Consider the following 20,540-nt stretch of genomic DNA (forward strand, 5'->3'; position numbering starts at 1 on the left):
CGTATTCATTCTGATGTAAAATTAACGGTCGCCTGAGGGCGCTCTTCGACCATTATCTTATCTGAGCTAAAAACGCTGCTCGGGAGAGTTTCAGGATACTAAAAAAAAATAATTACATAAAATTATGAACGTGTTAACGTGATTATTTTTGTTCTCAGTATTTTAATAATATGATTATGAACATAAAAGCATTACAAAACAAATAAATAATATACCATAAATGAAAACACAAAGCTGACGGGGAGGTATGTATAATTACAATAAAGTAATTTTGAGTGTTATTGGTATTAATATTATACACATTCAAAAAAAAATTGCATATGTGACAATGTTTTTGCAACCGCTCCAAGTCTCACGCGCAGTGTATACGAAACCGTCATAAAAACAGGTCACCGTCCGAATCCATTCACTTATTTCGTTCACTCCTTTCTGATTAGTCCACTCAACTGCTATTCACTATATAGGGATTAGTGAACGAGTGAGCGATTTCAGACACAGCACAGGTCAAATGCGGAAGTGGTGGTTATGTTTTTTTTTTTTTTTTTTTTAAACCTTTATTAAATCTTTACGATACAAACAATAAGAACACACAAATAGAGTCATTAATACAGAAACAAAAAAATATATAAAAGAACAGATCCAGGGGGAGTTTCAAATAAATACATTAAAGATAGAGCATAACTGAATGGTTTTAGCAGCCTTCTTATTTTTTGAATCATGGATGGAATTGATGTACTGTTCCGTCTCCTTACCAAACGCAATAAAAGAAGGTTTAGAATTACTAAATTTCGCTTTGTGAATATGATATTTCCCTAAAATGATCAATAGATTAACTAGGTATATTTCTTTCTATTTTTTACTCTTGTTATCATGGAAGCCAAACAGTACATTTTCCCAAAACAAAGAAAAATCAGCAATAAGATTAACAGAAATGTATCGGGACAGATCTTTCCAGAAAGTGATGGCATAGGGACATTGCCAGAACAGATGCACCATTGTTTCTGGACATATTCCACAAAAAGAACAGTTAACACATATGTCAAGCTTAAACCTAAGGAGATAATGCTTAGCAGGATAATACCTATGTATGATTTTGAAAGAGACCTCTCTTACTTTATTCGTAAGGAGATATTTGTAAGGAAGGTTCCATATATTCCCCCAATTCAGGTTGTTAACAAAGTTAGACCAATAAGGAACAACATTAGCTATGCTGGTAACATCTTTCTGGAATAAAGAGCGAATATTATGATTATTATTCCTCATTGTGGTGGCGAAACATATTTTACCAACTGAGGTCAATTTAGGGTCCAAATCTGGTAGGCAATCTGGTTTTCCAGCCCCTTTTAAGAGAATTAAAATACCAGATGGGATGGCATCCATAACAATTGCAAATTCTCTTGGGGTGACTGGAATGCCAAAAGTGTTAAGGAATTCAGAATAATTCATCAATGATCCACTATCATTTATGAGTTGGGAAACTAGAATTATGTTATTATTGAACCAAGTCTTAAAAAATAAAGATTTATTCTTGAATTTAATAAGCTGATTATTCCAGATGAAGCACCTATGTGGGGAGAAATTATGTTTGTAAATTAATGACCATGCTAAGAGCATTTGTTTATGGAATTTAGATAAAATTAAGGGAATTTTTTCTATTTTATAATCACATAAAAGTAAGAATTCTAGACCACCAACCTTAGAGAAGATATAGTTAGGTATAAAATTCCATGTAGATGTGGGATTTTTTAGAAAATGCTTTATCCAATTAATTTTAAAAGTATTATTAAGGGTTGTAAAATCAAGAAAATTAAGACCACCACGTTCAAAGGTGTTCATGATAACAGATTTTTTCACATAATGAGTCTTGGTTTTTCCAAATAAAATTGAAAAGTGACTTGTCAATAGAATTAGACAGATTTTTGTTGACAAACAAGGGGATAGCTGCATATGTAAGACGGGATAAACCTTCTGCTTTTGTCAACAATACTCGTCCTTTCAAGGATAAATCCCTCTGCAGCCACTGATTTAGCTTTTTCTTTGTCTTATCACTAATCAAATTAAAGTTTACAGAGCATCTCTCCTCCCTCCTCATTTTTCATTATAGTAATCCCTAGATAAGTAATCTTATCTTTGATTGGGATGCCACAGATATGGGAGGTGTCGCTTTCTTTAAGGGAGAAAAGTTCACATTTCTTCAGATTTAAGCAGAGTCCAGAAGCTGCTGAAAATAATTCTATTGTTTTGATAGCAATTGGCACTTGGCTGGCATCTTTTAAAAATAGTGTAGTATCATCTGCTAGCTGGGTGAGGATAACTTCTCTTTCCGCAATTGAAATTCCTTTTAAAGTACTATTTTTAATATGGTTGGAAAGAAGTTGAGAACATAAAATGAATAGATAGGAGGAGGCAGGGCAGCCCTGTCGGATGCCTCTTTGCAGCTCAAATCTAGGTGATGTCCCATTTTTAAGTCTGATAGAGCTATTGCCTTTGCAGTACATTGTTCTAACAGCTTTACAGAAAAAATCACCAAAACCAAATTTCTCAATAGTTTGAAATATAAAGTTATGTTCTACTGTGTCAACGGCTTTATAGAAGTCCAAGAAAAATATATAACTATCATCAGGACATAAAAACGAATAATCAATTATATCTAAGACAAGCCGAATATTGTTTGAGATGTGTCTTTTTCTCATGAATCCTGATTGGACTTCATCAATAATAGGGTCTAAAACATTTTTTAATCGTTTTGCAATAATTGAGGCAAAAATTTTGTAGTCGGTGTTCAGTAATGAAATAGGTTGCCAATTATCTATAAACAGTGGATCTTTATTGGGTTTGGGGATTAACGTAATTAAACCTTGGGTCAGCGAGGGGGGTAAAGAGCCTTTTTCAACACTTTCTAATATTACTTCAAGTAGAAAAGGAGCTAATTCTTGTGTAAAAGCCTGATAAAACTCTGCAGAGAGGCCATTAACACCAGGAGATTTGTTAGTTTTACAATGTTCAATTGCAAATGTAATTTCCTCCAAGGTAATAAGGTCATCGCAGAGTTTCCTATCATCTTGAGAGATTGGAGTTATGATAAGAGAGTTCAAGAATGTAGTGGATGATTGATGGCAATATTGAGATTTATATAAATTACTATAGAAGTCCGCACTGAAAACAGCTATGCTCTTCGGATTATCAGTTACAGTATTATTGATATTAAGTTGCTGGATTAAATTAAATTTCCCATGATATCTTTCTAAGCCAAAAAAATAGGCAGAGTTCTGCTCCCAGGAAGTGGTGGTTATGTTATAGCCGCGCGTATGGTTTGGTTGTCGTTGTTATGGATCACGATAACTCTTTGGCGAGTATTGAAGTGCCAGTAAAACGTAAGTTATATTGCTCTTTGTTCTAAGGTAAGGATTTTTATCACGTGTGGTGACCGAGATTATGGCAGTACTATTAAATACAATCGGATATGTGTTGTTAAAAATATATTTAGTCATTACTTGCAAATGTTCGTTCAAATTTACTTTTAGAACGATTGGTTTGAGCACGTTAAACAACACGGCATTAACCATAAACACGTAACACTGCACAACATTAACCCAACAAATAATTTAACAAATAGCTGTAAGTTGTAACGGGATAATATAGTATAACATTTCACATTCCTTGCAGTTCATTAATTATGATGACATAAAATAATACGATCATATATACAGGTAATACAAAAACGAATAAATTACCTCATCCGTGATCATGATTCGTTTATCCAATTTAGATACATTGCTATGGTGAAAACGCATTAAAAACGACATCTCCCATCGTCACCTGCTTCATAGCGTCATCAAGCTTCGCCTTTGTTATTGTTGGAAATGCGCCCTCTTGTGGTCAATTACAAAAGTCACATACTGGAGCTTTAATAATATAATATAATATAATATAATTTAGAAATGGTAAACGATGTGAAGAAAATACATTGAAAAAAAAACATTGATTAAAAAAGCATGAATATTTGTACACATTTACACATGAGGACCAATTTTTAAGCTTTATGTTTGATGTATTTTTACATATTTTCAAAATACATTTAAATACATTTAACAGTGCATCAGTCAGATGTCGAATCTATTTCTTCACTTGCTACATTTATGTTCATGACTAGATGTAAAGCCGCCTTTCCACTTCACACGACATTCGGACACGACTGTCACATTTCTCCCTCTAGTGGCAATCGCGCAGAACTTTCAAACTGGTCGTGCAGCAACCGTCACTCGACATATTCACCCATAATACCCAGACGCCTCATTGGTCGCTCGTCCTCACGTCAACGTCGCCGCCATATTGGAGCGGGCAACTCTCTATAACACTCATATCGGGACAGAGGAAAACATACCTAACTCGTCTGCAGCTTGGGCATCTACAAACCGTCGCACAATAATAAAAACAGATCTCGGGGTATTATCTTTCACAGGTAAGACTGAACAGTTGTTTCTGGATGTTTTTAAATCATTTTTAACATTATGTTGACAGCCTACTAGGCTTAATTAGCCACCAGTGTCAGACTATTAATAGCTAGCGATATCGCTAGTTAGCTGTGAAAGCTGAGACTTTATAATAAATCAAAGTTTAAATTAATTCTTATTAAGTTTTAACTTATATTGTAGTTTATATCATAAACTAAATTGTGTTATGAGCACAATATGTACAGTGAGCACTAGGGATTAGGGATGCTAAAGCATCGCTCAATTTCAATAACGTTACTTATTTAATATTTGATCTAAAAGAAGGCCATGACGGGCCGAGTTGATTTATGCCCAAAAAACGACGGTGCTGGGTGGGTACCACCTTAAGTTTCCAAAGGTGTTCTATTGGTCCTTAATGGTATCCAATAGACAATACATGCCACCAATAGAAGAAAGCAAATTACCAATAGAGATCCACAGGGACCATTACAGTGTCCATTAAAACCAACATAATGTCCATTATAACCATTAAAACCATTACAAATTCTGTATTGGTTTCTATTGTTTGCATGTTCATTTATTTATTTATTTTTTTCAGCAGTACCCACTAGGACCATTACAGTTTTACAAAGAAACCACTAAGTTTATTGCAGTCGGTTTTCTTCAGAAATACAGTGATATAAAAAACCTGCACGGGTTTAGACTTTGACACGTGCAGTGCACATGTTTATTCAACAAAGTCAATGCCTTTTGGAAATTCTGTATGTTGCGGTCAGTTTTGATACTTCCCAATGTATGGGAAACACTGCGAAACTTACCTGGTTGAACTCTTTGATTTGATCTGGGTGTCTGTCTTTAAAGTGTTTTGTTAGTTTGGTGTGTTTCCTCCTTTTGAGGTCGCCTCATCTCAGTGCTTTTATGAAGAGAGCACACACCTTTAGGATAGCACACCAAGAACCAGGTTGACCGGGTACTCGGTACCACCGGTACTTAAAAAAAAAAAATGGTACCATAACATTTTCATTTTTTTAGTACCGACTTGGTACTGAAGTAGCGGGTCTTTTGACAAAACTAGCTGTTATGATTGTTTTTGATCTGTTATCTTGTATTCTAATAAATAAGCTTTTATGACACCAATATTTTAGATACCAATTAAATTTTATTATTCTCTATTTCAATTCCGATACCACAGCAAAAATCACTAGCCAAAAATAAACATAAAGTTTAAACATTATTAAAGACAAGTGACAGCCAGTAAATAAGAACAAATGAACAAATGACAAGTATTAGCACAACTAAATATAGGCCTATAGCACAAAAATAGAAATGAAATTATGCTTTATGTTTTTATGTTTGCAGATGCTCAGGTACAGAAATTGAAAAATCACACATAAAATAACATTTGCATATTCTTTACTCTGTGTTGCACCTTTTGATTTTATGATTTTTCATAGCCATTTGAAATTAGATGCAACCACTGCATTTTAATTGTGAATTTAAAAAAGTGCAATGTTTGATTTATATTAGACTCTATAATTTCAAAATCTTAAAGGGATAGTTCACCCAAAAATCAAAATTATGTCATTAATGACTCACCCTCATGTCGTTCCAAACCCGTGAGACCTCCGTTCATCTTCGGAACACAGTATAAGATATTTTAGATTTAGTCCGAGAGCTTTCTGTCCCTCCATTGAGAATGTATGTACGGTATACTCTCCACGTCCAGAAAGGTAATAAAAACATCTTCAAAGTAGTCCATGTGACATCAGAGGGTCCTTTAGAATTTTCTGAAGCATCGAAAATACATTTTGGTCCAAAAATATCAAAAACTACGACTTTATTCAGCATTGACTTCTCTCCCGGGTCTGTTAGGAGCGCGTTCACAACACTGCAGTTTAGTGATATCCGGTTCGCGAACGAATCACTCGATGTAACCGGATCTTCTTGAACCAGTTCACCAAATCGAACTGAATCGTTTGAAACGGTTCGCGTCAACAATAAGCATTAATCCACAAATGACTTAAGCTGTTAACTTTTTTAACATGGCTGACACTCCCTCTGAGTTCAAATAAACCAATATCCCAGAGTAATTCATTTACTCAAACAGTACACTGACTGAACTGCTGTGAAGAGAGAACTGAAGATGAACACAGAGCCGAGCCAGATAACGAACGAAACATTGACTCTTTCTCGAGTCAAGAACCGGTTGCATCGGTTTTCGGATCACCGGTAGTGATGGGAAGTTCTGTTCTTCTCCGCGAACCGGTTCTTTCGGACAGTTTGATTCAATAAACCGGTTGCCGAAAACGGTTCACCAGTTCTTTTGCGCTCGACGTAATGACTTCATTGGCGATGATTGCCCTTGATTCAAGCCTTCGGTTTACCCGCGCTCATAACATTAGCACAGAATCGGTTCAGAATCAATCACCAAAAGAACCAGTTCGGTTCAGACGCGCTGTGTGTGTCAGTCTGCTTCACGCATGCGCAGTATCATCAGCTCCTCGGTTCTCGAACCGGACGCGTCCGACAGAAACGGTTCTTGACTCGAGAACGAGTCAATGTTTCGTTCGTTATCTGGCTCGGTTCAGTCAGTGTACTGTTTGAGTAAATGAATTACTCCGGGATATTGGTTTATTTAAACTCAGAGGGAGTGTCAGCCATGTTAAAAAAAGTTAACAGCTTAATTCACTTGTGGATTAATGCTTATTGTTGACGCGAACCGTTTCAAACGATTCAGTTCGATTTGGTGAACTGGTTCAAGAAGATCCGGTTACATCGAGTGATTCGTTCGCGAACCGGATATCACTAAACTGCAATGTTGTGAACGCGCTTCTAACAGACCCGGGAGAGAAGTCAATGCTGAATAAAGTCGTAGTTTTTGATATTTTTGGACCAAAATGTATTTTCGATGCTTCAAAAAATTCTAACGGACCCTCTGATGTCACATGGACTACTTTGAAGATGTTTTTATTACCTTTCTGGACGTGGACAGTATACCGTACATACATTCTCAATGGAGGGACAGAAAGCTCTCGGACTAAATCTAAAATATCTTATACTGTGTTCCGAAGATGAACGGAGGTCTCACGGGTTTGGAACGACATGAGGGTGAGTCATTAATGACATAATTTTGATTTTTGGGTGAACTATCCCTTTAAGTAAAAACAGAATAACCTGACTTTAGCTTTGTGAAATTATGCTGCGAAAAACATATGTATGAAACATCCTTGGTTACCGCTGTAAACAGCATCGCAGCGCATATTAACAGTCATTTAAATGCATCATACGGAGACAAAATGAAAAGAAAACACCATTTCTGAAAACAGTCACTTCCGTTCCCTGCAGAAACACATTCATATAAATTTCAAAGTTTGGATTTTCTTCCTATATTACGTGAATTGTGAATAGTGATCTTGTTCTGCCTGCTACAGTATTTTCTCCTCTTTTGTTAAACATTTTCAAACTTATGGTGTACACTACTGTCTCCATGCTCACAGCGTCCCAAACACAAATAATTTTTATATTTATTTATATTTATTTATATTTTCATTGTCTGACCATCTGGGTTTTCGGTTTGGAGTTAAAGGTTAGGATTATAATTTTTTTGGTAGTATTATATCACATTGTGAGTGCATATTAGCGCCTTTTGTTTTCTTGTGGTATCTGATAGATATATACTATTTCTAATTCATTCAAACTCTATCTATCTATCTATCTATCTATCTATCTATCTATCTATCTATCTATCTATCTATCTATCTATCTATCTATCTATCTATCTATCTATCTATCTATCTATCTATCTATCTATCTATCATGCTAGCAACATGCTAGTGACAGGCTAATCATGCAAGAAACATGCTAATCATGTTGTTAACATGTTAGAGGAGCTGCCGACTTGAGGGGGGACCTGCCCCGGAGTCCGTTGCTATCAGGGTAGCATCTCGAGGCCACGACTTAAGGATGTCATTACCTCAACAAAATGATCTTGGGGCCACGGCATATCAGGTTCCCACAAGTTATTATGTCGTGGCCATGACAAAACTAAGTGAACCGACCAAGTCACCTCTTGGGCACCGTGACCGTAGCATGCATCTGGTGATCAGGTCTGCGCAGATTTTGCTCATCTCAAACAAGCTTAATATAAGCTCACTTCTAAATTAAAATTTCCACATAATTTACTCACCCCCATGTCATCTAAGATTTTCATGTCTTTCTTTCTTCATTTGAAAAGAAATTAAGGTTTTTGAGGAAAACATTCCAGGGTTTTTCTTAGGGGTGCTCCAATCAGGATTTTTGAGGACGATTACAGAAAGCAGTATCTGTTAAATCCTTCTTTTTATCATGTAGAATTATTTATAGTGATGATCCAATCATGATTTTTAGACATTTATATAGGGCCTGAATTTCATTTTAGAAAATTAATTCCTCACTTGAATTCCTCAGGTGACTCTTATTTGAGGGGTACAGGGGGCCATTTTTTTCAAAAACATATTTATTTCACCTAAATGTTTGATCATGCACCGTATTTTTGTTTTTACAGTCGTGTAATTTTTGCACAATAGCTTACACAGCACAAGCCTGATTTTGTGAGCTGTATGTGAGGTTCACACATACTCTGTTTGCAGTGTGCGTATGTAGTCCATGTGTGGTACAGAAGCAGCACAGACTGTGCTTTCACACAGGAGTCTGCTCCTGATCCATGGCTGTTTACCACAAACACATCATTTATCCATTATTTTGATGTAATACAAACATTGTCGCTTAAAATGCTTTTTCAACATTGTGATCCTTTTTTACATAGTACAGTAATATAATCTTTTATCAATTATTCAATGCCTTTTACTTTTGCATTTACTTTTAGATTTATAAGTTGCTAAAGCAAAACATTTAAACTATTCAATTAAATTGAAGGTTATTTGTATAGTGCTTTTTATGATACAAATCATTGCAAAGCATCTTTACTGAAAATTAAGTTTCTACAATATTTAGTAGTAGCTTATCAGTCAGTTTATGTGCATACGGCAGAAATGTTCAGAAAAATGAATAAAAGACGTAAACAAACAGACGATTAACACTATTAACAGCAATTATGCAATCAAACTTATAGCGAAATGTGGTAGTTCTGTATGTTTTTTCAGGGTTAGCATCATCTGAGGTCCTCTCTTCTCAGGTGTTCTGGATCCAGACTGGAGCCAAAACAAATAAAAAAAAAAACCCTTTTCAACACAGACAAACAAAAATAAACATAATAACCCAGTGGTTCCCAACCATTTTAAACCAAGCTTAAGAATAATAATGCACATTTGATCAGATATAACTGCAGTCCAAAATTATGAGATGCATTATTTGAATGCTTGGCCATGAGATATGTTTTAAATCTAGATTTAAACAGAGAAAGTGTGTCTGAACCCCGAACATTATCAGGAAGGCTATTCCAGAGTTTGGTAGCCAAATGCAAAAAAGCTCTACCTCCTTTAGTGGACTTTGCTAACCTAGGTACTACCAAAAGTTTTGTGATCTTAGGGAGCGTGACGGATTGTAGTGTGGTAGAAGACTATTTAGGTACGCAGGAGCTAAACCATTAAGGGCCTTATAAGTAAGTAATAATATTTTGTAACTGATTCAAGAACTTAATAGGTAGCCAGCGCAAAGACTGTAGTACTGGGGTAATATGATCATATTTTCTTGACCTGGTAAGGACTCTAGCTGCTGCATTTTGGACTACCTGTAGCTTGTTTATTGAAGATGCAGGACAACCACCTAGAAGTGCATTACAATAATCCGGTCTAGAGGTCATGAATGCATGAACTAGATTTTCTGCATCAGAAACCGGTAACATGTTTCGTGGTTTGGCAATGTTTCTAAGATGGAAGAATGCTGTTTTTGTAACATGGGAAATACGATTTTCAAAAGACAAGTTGCTGTCTAATATAACACCCAGATTTTTGACTGTAGAGGAAGTAACAGTACATCGTCTAGTTGCAAATTCTGTGTAATGTTTTTTGGTCCAATAAGTAATATATCTGTCTTATCTGAATTTAATAGGAGAAAATTATTGGTCATCCAATCTTTTACATTTTTAACTAATCCTGTATTTTCTAATAATATTACCAAGGCGCAACATGTATATTGAAAATAGCAGAGGACCTAGGACAGATCCTTGTGGCACTCCATATTTTACTGGTGATAAATGAGATGACTCACCAATCCCCATTTTAATAAACAAAGTGGTAGTGATCGGACAGGTAGGATCTAAACCATCTTAAAGCCTGCCCTTGAATACCTGTATAGTTTTGTAATCGATCTATGAGTATGTCGTGATCTATGGTTTTGAACGCAGCACTAAGATCAAGTAAAACTAGCAATGAGATGCAGCCTTGGTCTGACGCAAGAAGCAAGTCATTTGTAATTTTAACAAGTGCAGTTTCTGTGCTATGATGGGCCTGAAACCCGACTGAAATTCTTCATAGAGATAATTTTTTTGCAGGAAGGAGCACAATTGAGCAGACACAACTTTTTCTAAAATTTTAGACATAAATGGAAGATTTGAAATGGGTCTGTAATTTGCCAGTTCAGTAGGATCTAGTTTCTTAATAAGAGGCTTAATAACCACCAGCTTAATAATATTGAGAAGCGGTTCTTCTGCTTCAGGTAACAACTCTTTCAGTAATATAGTGGGTACAGGATCTAATAAACGTTGTTGGTTTAAATGCAGTGATAAGTTTATTTAGCTCTTCCTGTCCTATAGTTGTAAAGCACTGCAGTTTATCTTTTGGTGCAATGGATAAAACTGAAGTATTAGACGCTGTAGAATCAACATTTGTTATTGTATTTCTGATGTTATCTATTTTATCAGTGAAGAAGTTCATAAAGTCATTATTATTTAACTGTGAGGGAATATTTAGACCGGGTGGCGTCTGGTTATTTCTTAATCTAGCCACTGTGCTAAATAAAAACCTTGGATTGTTTTGGTTATTTTCTTTGAGTTTGTGGATATGATCGGCCCTGGCAGTTTTTAGAGCCTGTCTATAGGGGGACATACTGTTTTTCCACGCATTTCTAAAACCTTCCAAGTTAGTTTTTCTCCATTTGTGCTCAAGACTACGAGTTTCTTTCTTGAGAGAGTGGGTATTACTGTTGTACTATGGCACAGTACGTTTTTCGCTAACCTTTTTCAATTTGATGGGGGCAACAGGTTCTAATGAATTAGAGAAGATAGTGCCCATGTTGCCAGTCATTTTGTCTAGTTCATGTGTATTTATGGGTACACAGAGCAGTTGAGATAAATCAGGCAGGTTATTTGTGAATCTGCCTTTGGTGGCTGGAACAGTAGTTCTGCCCGGATGATAACGCGAAGCCATATAGTTAATATCATTAGTACGCAGAATGCAAGACAGGGTTTCCCACACATTGATTTATTTGTGGCGGGCCGCCACAATATCAAAACTGACCGCCACAAATAGATTTTCCAAAAGCCTTTGACTTCATTGAATAAACATGAGCACTGCACGTTATAAAATCAAAAACCGATGCGGGTGTTTTTATATCACTGTATTTCAGAAGGAAACCCGACTGTATTTAGAAAATTTTCGATTTCATTTTAATTTCATTTTGCATGTAATGTTTGATAAGGCAGCGTTTGTGAGCTCAGCGCTGCTTTGCTGCCGTTACCGGATAATCCTGTATCTCTCCCGCTCTTAAAGCGCCTCCTGCTGGCAGAAAATTAATTTGCATATATGTGTATATATGGGGGCAGGGGAGTGCCGCCACAAATAGAGTGTAAGGCTGTGGGAAACACTGCAAGATACAAGGAAATGGTCAGTAACATCATCACTTTGAGGTATGATGTCTCAGTAAGATCAATTCCATGCGGTATAATTAAATCTAGTTTATGATTAAAACGATGAGTGGGCCCGATGACATTTTGCTTTACTCCAAAACAGTTTATTAAGTCAGTAAACGCAAGTCCTAATGCATCATTTGTATTATCAACGTGAATGTTAAAATCTCCGAAAATTAGCGCTTTTATCAACGGTAAGCAACAGTCTGAGAGGAAATCTCCGAATTATTTGAGGAATTCTGTATACAGCCCTGGTGGTCTGTACACAGTAGCCAGAGCAAGAAATACGATAGATTTCTTTTGCAGTGTAACATTAAGCAGAAGTATTTCAAATGATTTAAACCTGTATCCTGTTTTCTGGGTAACATTGAGAATATTGCCTGTTTCACACTGCAAGTGTGAGCGGCGCGTGAGCAGCACAAGAGCATAACTACAGCGTCACTGCAGCTGCGGCAGAGTATTCACACTGGAAGCGTTTGTAAAGCGTCACAGCAGCTTGAGGTTGGTCAGTCATAAACTTGAATCTTTTGAAGTCTTGGTAAACAAATGGTAAACAACAAAAACAGCTCCTGTTGTTTCAGTCAGACTCAAACGTGCTGTTTATAGGCCTACTGTTTTTTTTTTTTTAATACATACTTTTACCCAGGCGCTTACCCAGATATGCGCTATTAACCAAGTTATAGCTCAGTGAGTGTCTATAATCTCCATGTCCATTATAGAAGCTGTCAATGTGCTTTATGTAAAATTCTTGTGATTAAGCTCCGTTTTTGTAACTGATTGGGAGAAATGTGAATTTTTCGTTGGCTTTTAACTAATCGTGAGGCTAAGTAAGAATGCCAAAATGTTTTAAGTTATTTATGTAGGCTAGAGCTGAATAAAAAAGTAGGCTATGCGTTTCTAGCCAATCGTAATTTAAAGATTAATATTTTCTTAGAAGCTGTAAATATGGTTTATTCCACAATAGAAAGTCAGTGGAGAGCGTTGGATTGTTTTCCCACCCAGTGGGCATGGTTTTCAGATGACGCATGTTGCTCTGTCTCCATGGTAGAAGGTAATGTCAACTAGTCCCAGTCTTTTGCATAAAAAACACCACCAGCATGACACATCGATATAGGCCCTGCCCACTGGTGTTTAATCAACTTATTCGCGTCTTTGTACAGATATCAGAAGGATCCCAGCATAAGGAACAAGTGGATAGTTTATTTTTAATGGGATCCCGGATTCTGTCAGAGGATTGATCTGAGGATTTTGTTTTGTAATCAAGGAACAGTGCCATGGAGAGTTCACATTTGTTGAAAGATGAAGCTGTACTAGGTCTGACTGCATCAACTGTAGTAAATTATTTCATATAGCTTATTCTGAAAATGGCCATTGTATTTTTGATTACATTGTCAAAGCACTCAAAACATGTGAGGGGGCATTGATAATGTTTCCTATGCAATGACTGATTCCTGAGACCCCTAAAACAGCCTGTTTCTGAGAGAAGTTCAGAATGAGGGTTGAATATATATATACTTTAATAATAAAGTTAATAAAATTTTGCGCCCTATATATATATATATATATATATATATATATATATATATATATATATATATATATATATATATATATATATATACACACACACATAGGGCGCAAAATTTTATTAACTTTATTATTTATAATTATTATTATAAGTAAACCTCAAGGAACATATTAAAATCATAAAAAAAAAAAAAAAAAAAAAAATAAATCCATGTCATGACTCCTTTAAATTAATTAATTTATTTAGATTGTTTTTGTTTATGCACCACCAACCTATAATGGTAAAAAATCCACCCATTCTGGGATATTGAAATAGGCACTGACTTCCAGTCCATTTGACTATTGTTAGTGCACCATGCCGTGCTCGGGCACAGTTCGTTTAGCCGGCCCTGGCCCGGTTGGATGAGGTGGGCCAGGGTATGGTTCGGTTGGGCTCGGCGCGGTACACTAGCAGTGTGAGCGCTAACTGCGCCAGAGCGCGGAACAGATAGTATTTTGTGTGCACTACTGTCAACATTACGACCGCAAACATATTATATTACTATGACTACACTACACTTTTCAATAAATTTAATTCAATCAAGTATATTTAGGTTTATATTGGCTGTGGTTCTTACCTTATTGATGAACAGAAAATGTACTTTGCGAGTAAAGCTATCGTAATGCTGCAAATTATTTCATTAACCTCAGCTGTCTCCGTACTAATTTTCTGATACATACAAGTGAAAATCAATGCACAGTATAAATTAAAAGTTAATTATTATTGATTATTCTGCAGAATATTAGTGAAAGTGGTTTTCTCCGTTATCTCATATATGACGTAAACATGCTCCCTTAGATGCCTGTCTGTGTGACGTCATACAGACAGGCCCCTCCCACAATAGTTTGATTGACAGTGGTGTTTCAGCACAGACTGGACTGGCGTCTTACCTTAGAACCTCCCTGAGTGAGCTGCCGGAGTAGATGTACACAAGAATGTCTCCTAAACAATTTAGGTGTTCTGTTGTTGGGTGTAATAATGAACATAGCAGTCGTCATTTACTCATGACATCTGAGTCGCTGAAGACACAGTGTAATACGTTTGTTTTTGAAGGGAATGCACCCCCAATCTACCTAAATGCGTCTATGTTCACGTGAATCTTTCGTGATCCAGCTTTACCAACAGAAAAAGGTTTCTTTTTTAATGAATCTTTGCAAATCGCCTTTCCTAATATGTGCTAATTAGCAAGTTTCACAATGAATGCAGCTAAAGTAAACAGTCCCTCAGAAAGCGGCTTGGAAGAGAGAGGTGGGGTAAGCAGAACTCATTTGCATTTAGAGGAAAATGCAACAAAATGGCTTTCTTTTGAAAAGAGCTGTTTTTGACAGGGTAAAAAGGGTGTTGTTTTACACTACCATTGAGAAATTTTAACCAAACTATGTTACAGACTTTTCATTAAGACCCTAAAGAATCATATCAACTTGTGGAAAATGGCATTCGATTACCCCTTTAAGGGAATATGACCCCCAGAAATAGGTAACTGTAGGCATCCCATGGACGATCTCACATGAGCATCTCTACAACAATTAATAAATGAGCATGATGCAACATAACCCCCAGTCCATTGCTGGGAAATGATTGGAAGAACTCCATTACATAAAATCATCAAATAACCATCCAGAAATGTCCCAATGCATTTGTTATTTCTGCCATAGTCACTCCTCCTTCAGGTTTGACTCAAGTTCATACATGTAGGTTTGATCAACAGTATTTTCAACAGTAGCAATATTGGTTGTCCTGTTTTGTTGTTTGCCAAAGTATCCAAGGCATGAGCTAGAAAGCCCTCTTCTGGAAAGTGTGGTGGGGAGAATTATTATTAATATTATTATTATTTTGTATTTAAAGCTAAAAACAAAAACTTAATATTTTTGCTTACACCTAAAATGGGGCATTTAAAGCATAGCATTACAACCCCAATTCCAGGGAAGTTGGGACATTTTGTAAAAATGAAATAAAATCAAGAATCTGTGATTTGTTCATTCTCTTTAACTTTTATTTAATTGACAAAAGTACAAAGAAAATATTTGCAAAGTTTTCACTGACTAACGTAAATGTATTTTGTGGCTGCAACTAGGGCTGGGCGATTTGATTTTTATTTTTTTCTTCATCGGAAGAAACTAGAAGTTGCGAAGCAAGTTTTATTGCATGAACAAAGGCACTCCACGCCAATTCTGACAGGCGCCCGTGCATGTTACTGAGAGAGAGAGAGAGAGAGAGAGAGAGAGCCCCTCCTCCGGCCTCGCGCGCGCACTCTCAAAGTCTTCAAACTGTCTTGCTCTCCCTCCTTTCCTCGCGCATATTAATCAAAATTGATATTACCATCAAAATCAATTGAGAATTGACACGATGAAAGGTCGGAAGATCGAAGTTTCACGTGAAGTATTCGTAGATTTTTTTCCCTGAATTAACGCTGGGTGTGAATTGTCCTAAAATAACGTTGCCTTATCTTCTCTGAAAAGCATGCTGCACATTCAGCTGACATAAACCACACTTTAAATAAACAAACAAAACCTATCCAGTGATGAAATGTTTTCTGTGTTGACACAAATCTTGTGCGATGTCCTAACTACCAGATAATCACACGTGCTGTCGCCGCGTCATGATAGCGCCTTATATTTTCCTGCTTTTTTGTCCTTTGCTAATCACACCTATGGATCAGAGGAAGGTTAAAGGATAAGTTCACCCCAAAACGAACATTTCCTAATCATTTACTCACCCTCAATTATATCCAAGATATCCATGTCTTTCTTTCTTCAGTGGAAAAGAAATTAATTTTTTTGAGGAAAACATTTCAGGATTTTTTCTTCATTTATAAATCAGTTGGTTGCTATTGTTTCCTCAAAAAAACTTAATTTCTTTTCCACTGAAGAAAGAAAGACATGGATATCTTGGATGGCATTGGGGTGAGAAAATTATTAGGACATTTTCATTTTGAGGTGAACTAATCCTTTAAGTTTAAAATAAAAATGTTTAAATGTAATATATTTTTCTCCTGGTCCTTATTTTAAATAAGTCATAAAAATATCAATAATTATCGATATCGACCGATATGAAACACTTATATCATGATACAGTTTTCAGCCATATCGCCCAGCCCTAGCTGCAACACAAAAAAGTTGGGACAGAGGCAAATTAAAAATGAAAAGGTTATAGAATATAAATTTTTAACTGTTTTGAAACAGTTAACAGTAAGCAATTGAATTGGTAATAGGTCAAGGTATCATGTTTGGGTTTAAAAGGAGCATCTCAGTCTTTGCAAGCAAAGCTGGATCATGGCTCATCACTTTGTGCCAAATTTCATGAGAGAAAATGTCAAACAAATCAAAAATCACATTTCGCAATGCAAAATTGCTAAGAATTTAGTTCTTTCATCAAGTACCACATGTAATATTGTGAAAAAATTCAGGGACTCCAGAGAAATCACAGTACATGTAGGGCAATGCTTGAAACCTTGACCTCTGAGCCCTCAGATGGCATTGCATAAGAAACCATCGTGCTGTGGTGTTAAATATAGCTACATGTGCTCAGGAGTACTTCAGAAAACGGCTGTTACTTAACACAGTCTGCTGCTGCATCAAGAAATGCAACTTGAAACTCTGTTACTTTAGGAGAAAGACATATATCAATTCTATGCAGTGATGCCGAAGGGTTCTTTGGGCCAGAACTCATCTCAGAAAGTCAAAAAGACAGTGGAAAGGTGTGCTGTACTCAGATGAGTCCACATTTCAACTTGTTTCTGAAAAAAAAAAAAATGGATTTCAAGTCCCAAAGTTCTCAGTCCCAAAGGCACCATCCAGACTTTCATCAGTGACAGATGCAAAAGCAAACATCTGTCATGATATATGAGTACATCAGTGCAAACGGCATGAATGACTTGCATATGTGTGATGGTACCATTGACATGGAGCCATATGTTGGAGTTGTAAAGAGAAATATACTGCCGTCAGGATTAGGGTTGGGAATCAAAAAAATCGATTTCGATTCCAGAATTGGATACTTAAGGTCAGGAATCAGATACTTGTTGTCAAATTAAAATTTTGATTCCACCTATCGATTCCTATGGTTTTTTTTTTTGTTTGTTTGTTTGTTTTCTCTCTTCATCTGTGAGGACTGGACCTAGTGATCTGCCAGGTCCTTGCTTGCTAATCTAAGCACTCTGAAGTTTGGCTACATTTGTGAAATAAAATCTGTGCTAGATAAACATGTTGTAAAAGTGGTGTCACCAATGTTGTGATCCCTTGATTCATCCATGCAGAGTCCAGTCACACCAGTCAGTGTGATTTGAACATTTAAATTTGCGTTCACTCTGCCATTGACCTAAAGAGAGCAGCTGTCTGTCATGAATGAAACAGCTTCACAGTCTTTTCAGCCATACAGTATCATTATTCTGTGTTAAAAACATTCAAATCACAGAAGTACTGGGATAAAAGTTTATAGTTCAGATATAAACTGTGTGTATGATGTGTATGGTAGCGGTTAAAATAGAGTAAATAACCTTTTGAAAGTAATTTGACACTTCAAATGAAGATTTATCAATTATATTGTTATGCCAGTAGGTAGCGAAAAGGGGCTGTTAAAATGTATTTGTCTTTGAATTATACAAGAGATTTGTTCAAGAACATTGATTCATCCAATAATGTACTCAAGTACATCTTGAGTGAGTCATTTAATCATTAATTCATAAATTACATGTGATTTTGTTTAGTTGTTTAATGTTTTTTCAGAATCATGAGAGAACCACAACTTCCATAAAAAAATAAAAAAAAATCCAGAATCATGCAGTTTTATTTTGCACACAAACAGCTCTTAAAGAGTCCATTTTTATGTAGCCTATTGATTTTTGTTCATGGTATTCAGCTCCAATAAATGGTTTGCAAAAAAGAGACACAGGATAAATGTTTGATATAATTATTTAATCACATTGGAATCGAAACTGGGAATCGAAAAGAATCAGAATCGAGGAGCAGAATCTGAACCAGAATCGATAAAATTCAAATGATACCCAACCCTAATCAGGATGATTTCTTTCATGGGAAGTCCATGGTTATTTGATCAAGAGAATGCCAGCTCTCATTCTGCATGTGTTACAACAGCATGGTTTTGTAGACTCAGAGTGAATGTGCTAGACTGGCCTGTCTCCAGATCTGACTGCTACTGAAGATGTATGACCAGTCATGAAAAGAAGAATCAGACAACGACAATCACAGACTGCTGAGCATCTGAAGCCTTTTTTCGAGAGAGGGACTGGACAAAAAGTTTGCTTGCAAAATTGTTAGTGTCCTTAATTCCCAAACAATGAATGTAATTAAAAGGAAAGTTGATGCGACACGGTGTTAAACGTGCCTCTGTCCCAACTTTTTTGGAGTGTGTGGCAGCCATCAAAATTAAAATTTGTTCATATTTACAAAATATATTTACGTTGGTCAGTGAAAACTTTGGAAATCTTTTCGTTGTACTTTTTTCAATTACATAAAAGTTAAAGAGAATAAACAAATCACAGATTTTATTGCATTTTTTACAAAACGTCCCAACTTCTCATAAAAAATTTGTGGGTGAAAGACCTTTGCTCAAAGTATTGCATTAATTTTAGTTGTTAAGATCAAATATTTATGTCATTTTCTCACTATTGCCTAATTTAATTTCTTGATGTTCTTTAGCGTTGTATACAATAGGTGGAAATGCATTTGGGAAACCATGCCAGTTCCCATTTAAATTTGATGACAAGTGGTATGCCGAATGCATTGTGGAGGGCAGAGCAGATGGTCTGCTATGGTGTTCCACAGAGACAGACTACAACGCAGAGAGAAAGTGGGGCTTTTGCCCAACTAAAAGTAAGACAACACAGCACAAAAAACATATCTTTTTATTATTTATCGACAACTACTGGCACTGTGTATAGCAGGGGTGCCCAACCCTGCTCCTGGCAATCAACTGTCCTGCAAAGTTCAGTTCCAACCCTAATCAAACACACCTGAAGCAACTAATTAAGGTATTCTGGATCACTTAAAAATTAAAGGCAGGTGAGTTTGATTAGAGTTGGAGCTGAACTTTGCATCACAGTCGATCGCCAGGAGCAGGGTTGGGCACCCCTGGTGTATGGCATTGTGCAGAGGATAGCACTGCATTCAGAATGTGTATATATATCTAATAACAATGTAGTTGATATGTTAAGTAGCTATATTTGCAAATTGAAATGGTAGCACTTTATATGAATTCTGTATTGATAATACATTAGGCACTATAATTACGTATTAGGCATTACATTACAATGCAAATTTATATTCTATAGTGTTTAATAACAAGCTTTTAATAATGATACTGTGGGACGTGTTCATTCTTAGGGATTCATTTAGGAACTAACTTCTACCACTCTATATAATCCACTGTGTGCAATAGTTGGCTCAGGTTGGGACAGTGATCCAGTGACTGGTGTGTTATATCAAAGGAACATGCAGTCTGCACTGACTTGGCATCAGGCACGAACAAGCTGTCAGCAACAAGATGCTGATCTTCTCAGCATTTCAGAGCTGCATGAGCAGACTTATATATCAGGTAGACTCAAGTTACTTACCTTCACAAAGAAAAATATATTGCATGCTCTAATGTTTTCACAGTCACAGATTACACAATCATTCTGAAAAGAGTATGTATTTTTAAAAATAATATGCTATAAATA

General features: G+C 36.1%; 1 protein-coding gene across 1 annotated transcript in view; it reads left to right on the top strand.

Moving 5' to 3' along the window:
• Positions 1–20,540, top strand: part of mrc1a (mannose receptor, C type 1a) — a 225,771-nt gene that overhangs the window by 76,228 nt on the left and 129,003 nt on the right. The window contains exons 3-4 of the mRNA XM_042728415.1: positions 19,522–19,695; positions 20,261–20,416. Coding sequence (XP_042584349.1) covers positions 19,522–19,695; positions 20,261–20,416 — 330 coding nt within the window. The remainder of the gene's footprint in view (positions 1–19,521; positions 19,696–20,260; positions 20,417–20,540) is intronic.

Source organism: Cyprinus carpio, chromosome B7 (assembly GCF_018340385.1).
Source record: "Cyprinus carpio isolate SPL01 chromosome B7, ASM1834038v1, whole genome shotgun sequence".
Classification (NCBI taxonomy): domain Eukaryota; kingdom Metazoa; phylum Chordata; class Actinopteri; order Cypriniformes; family Cyprinidae; genus Cyprinus; species Cyprinus carpio.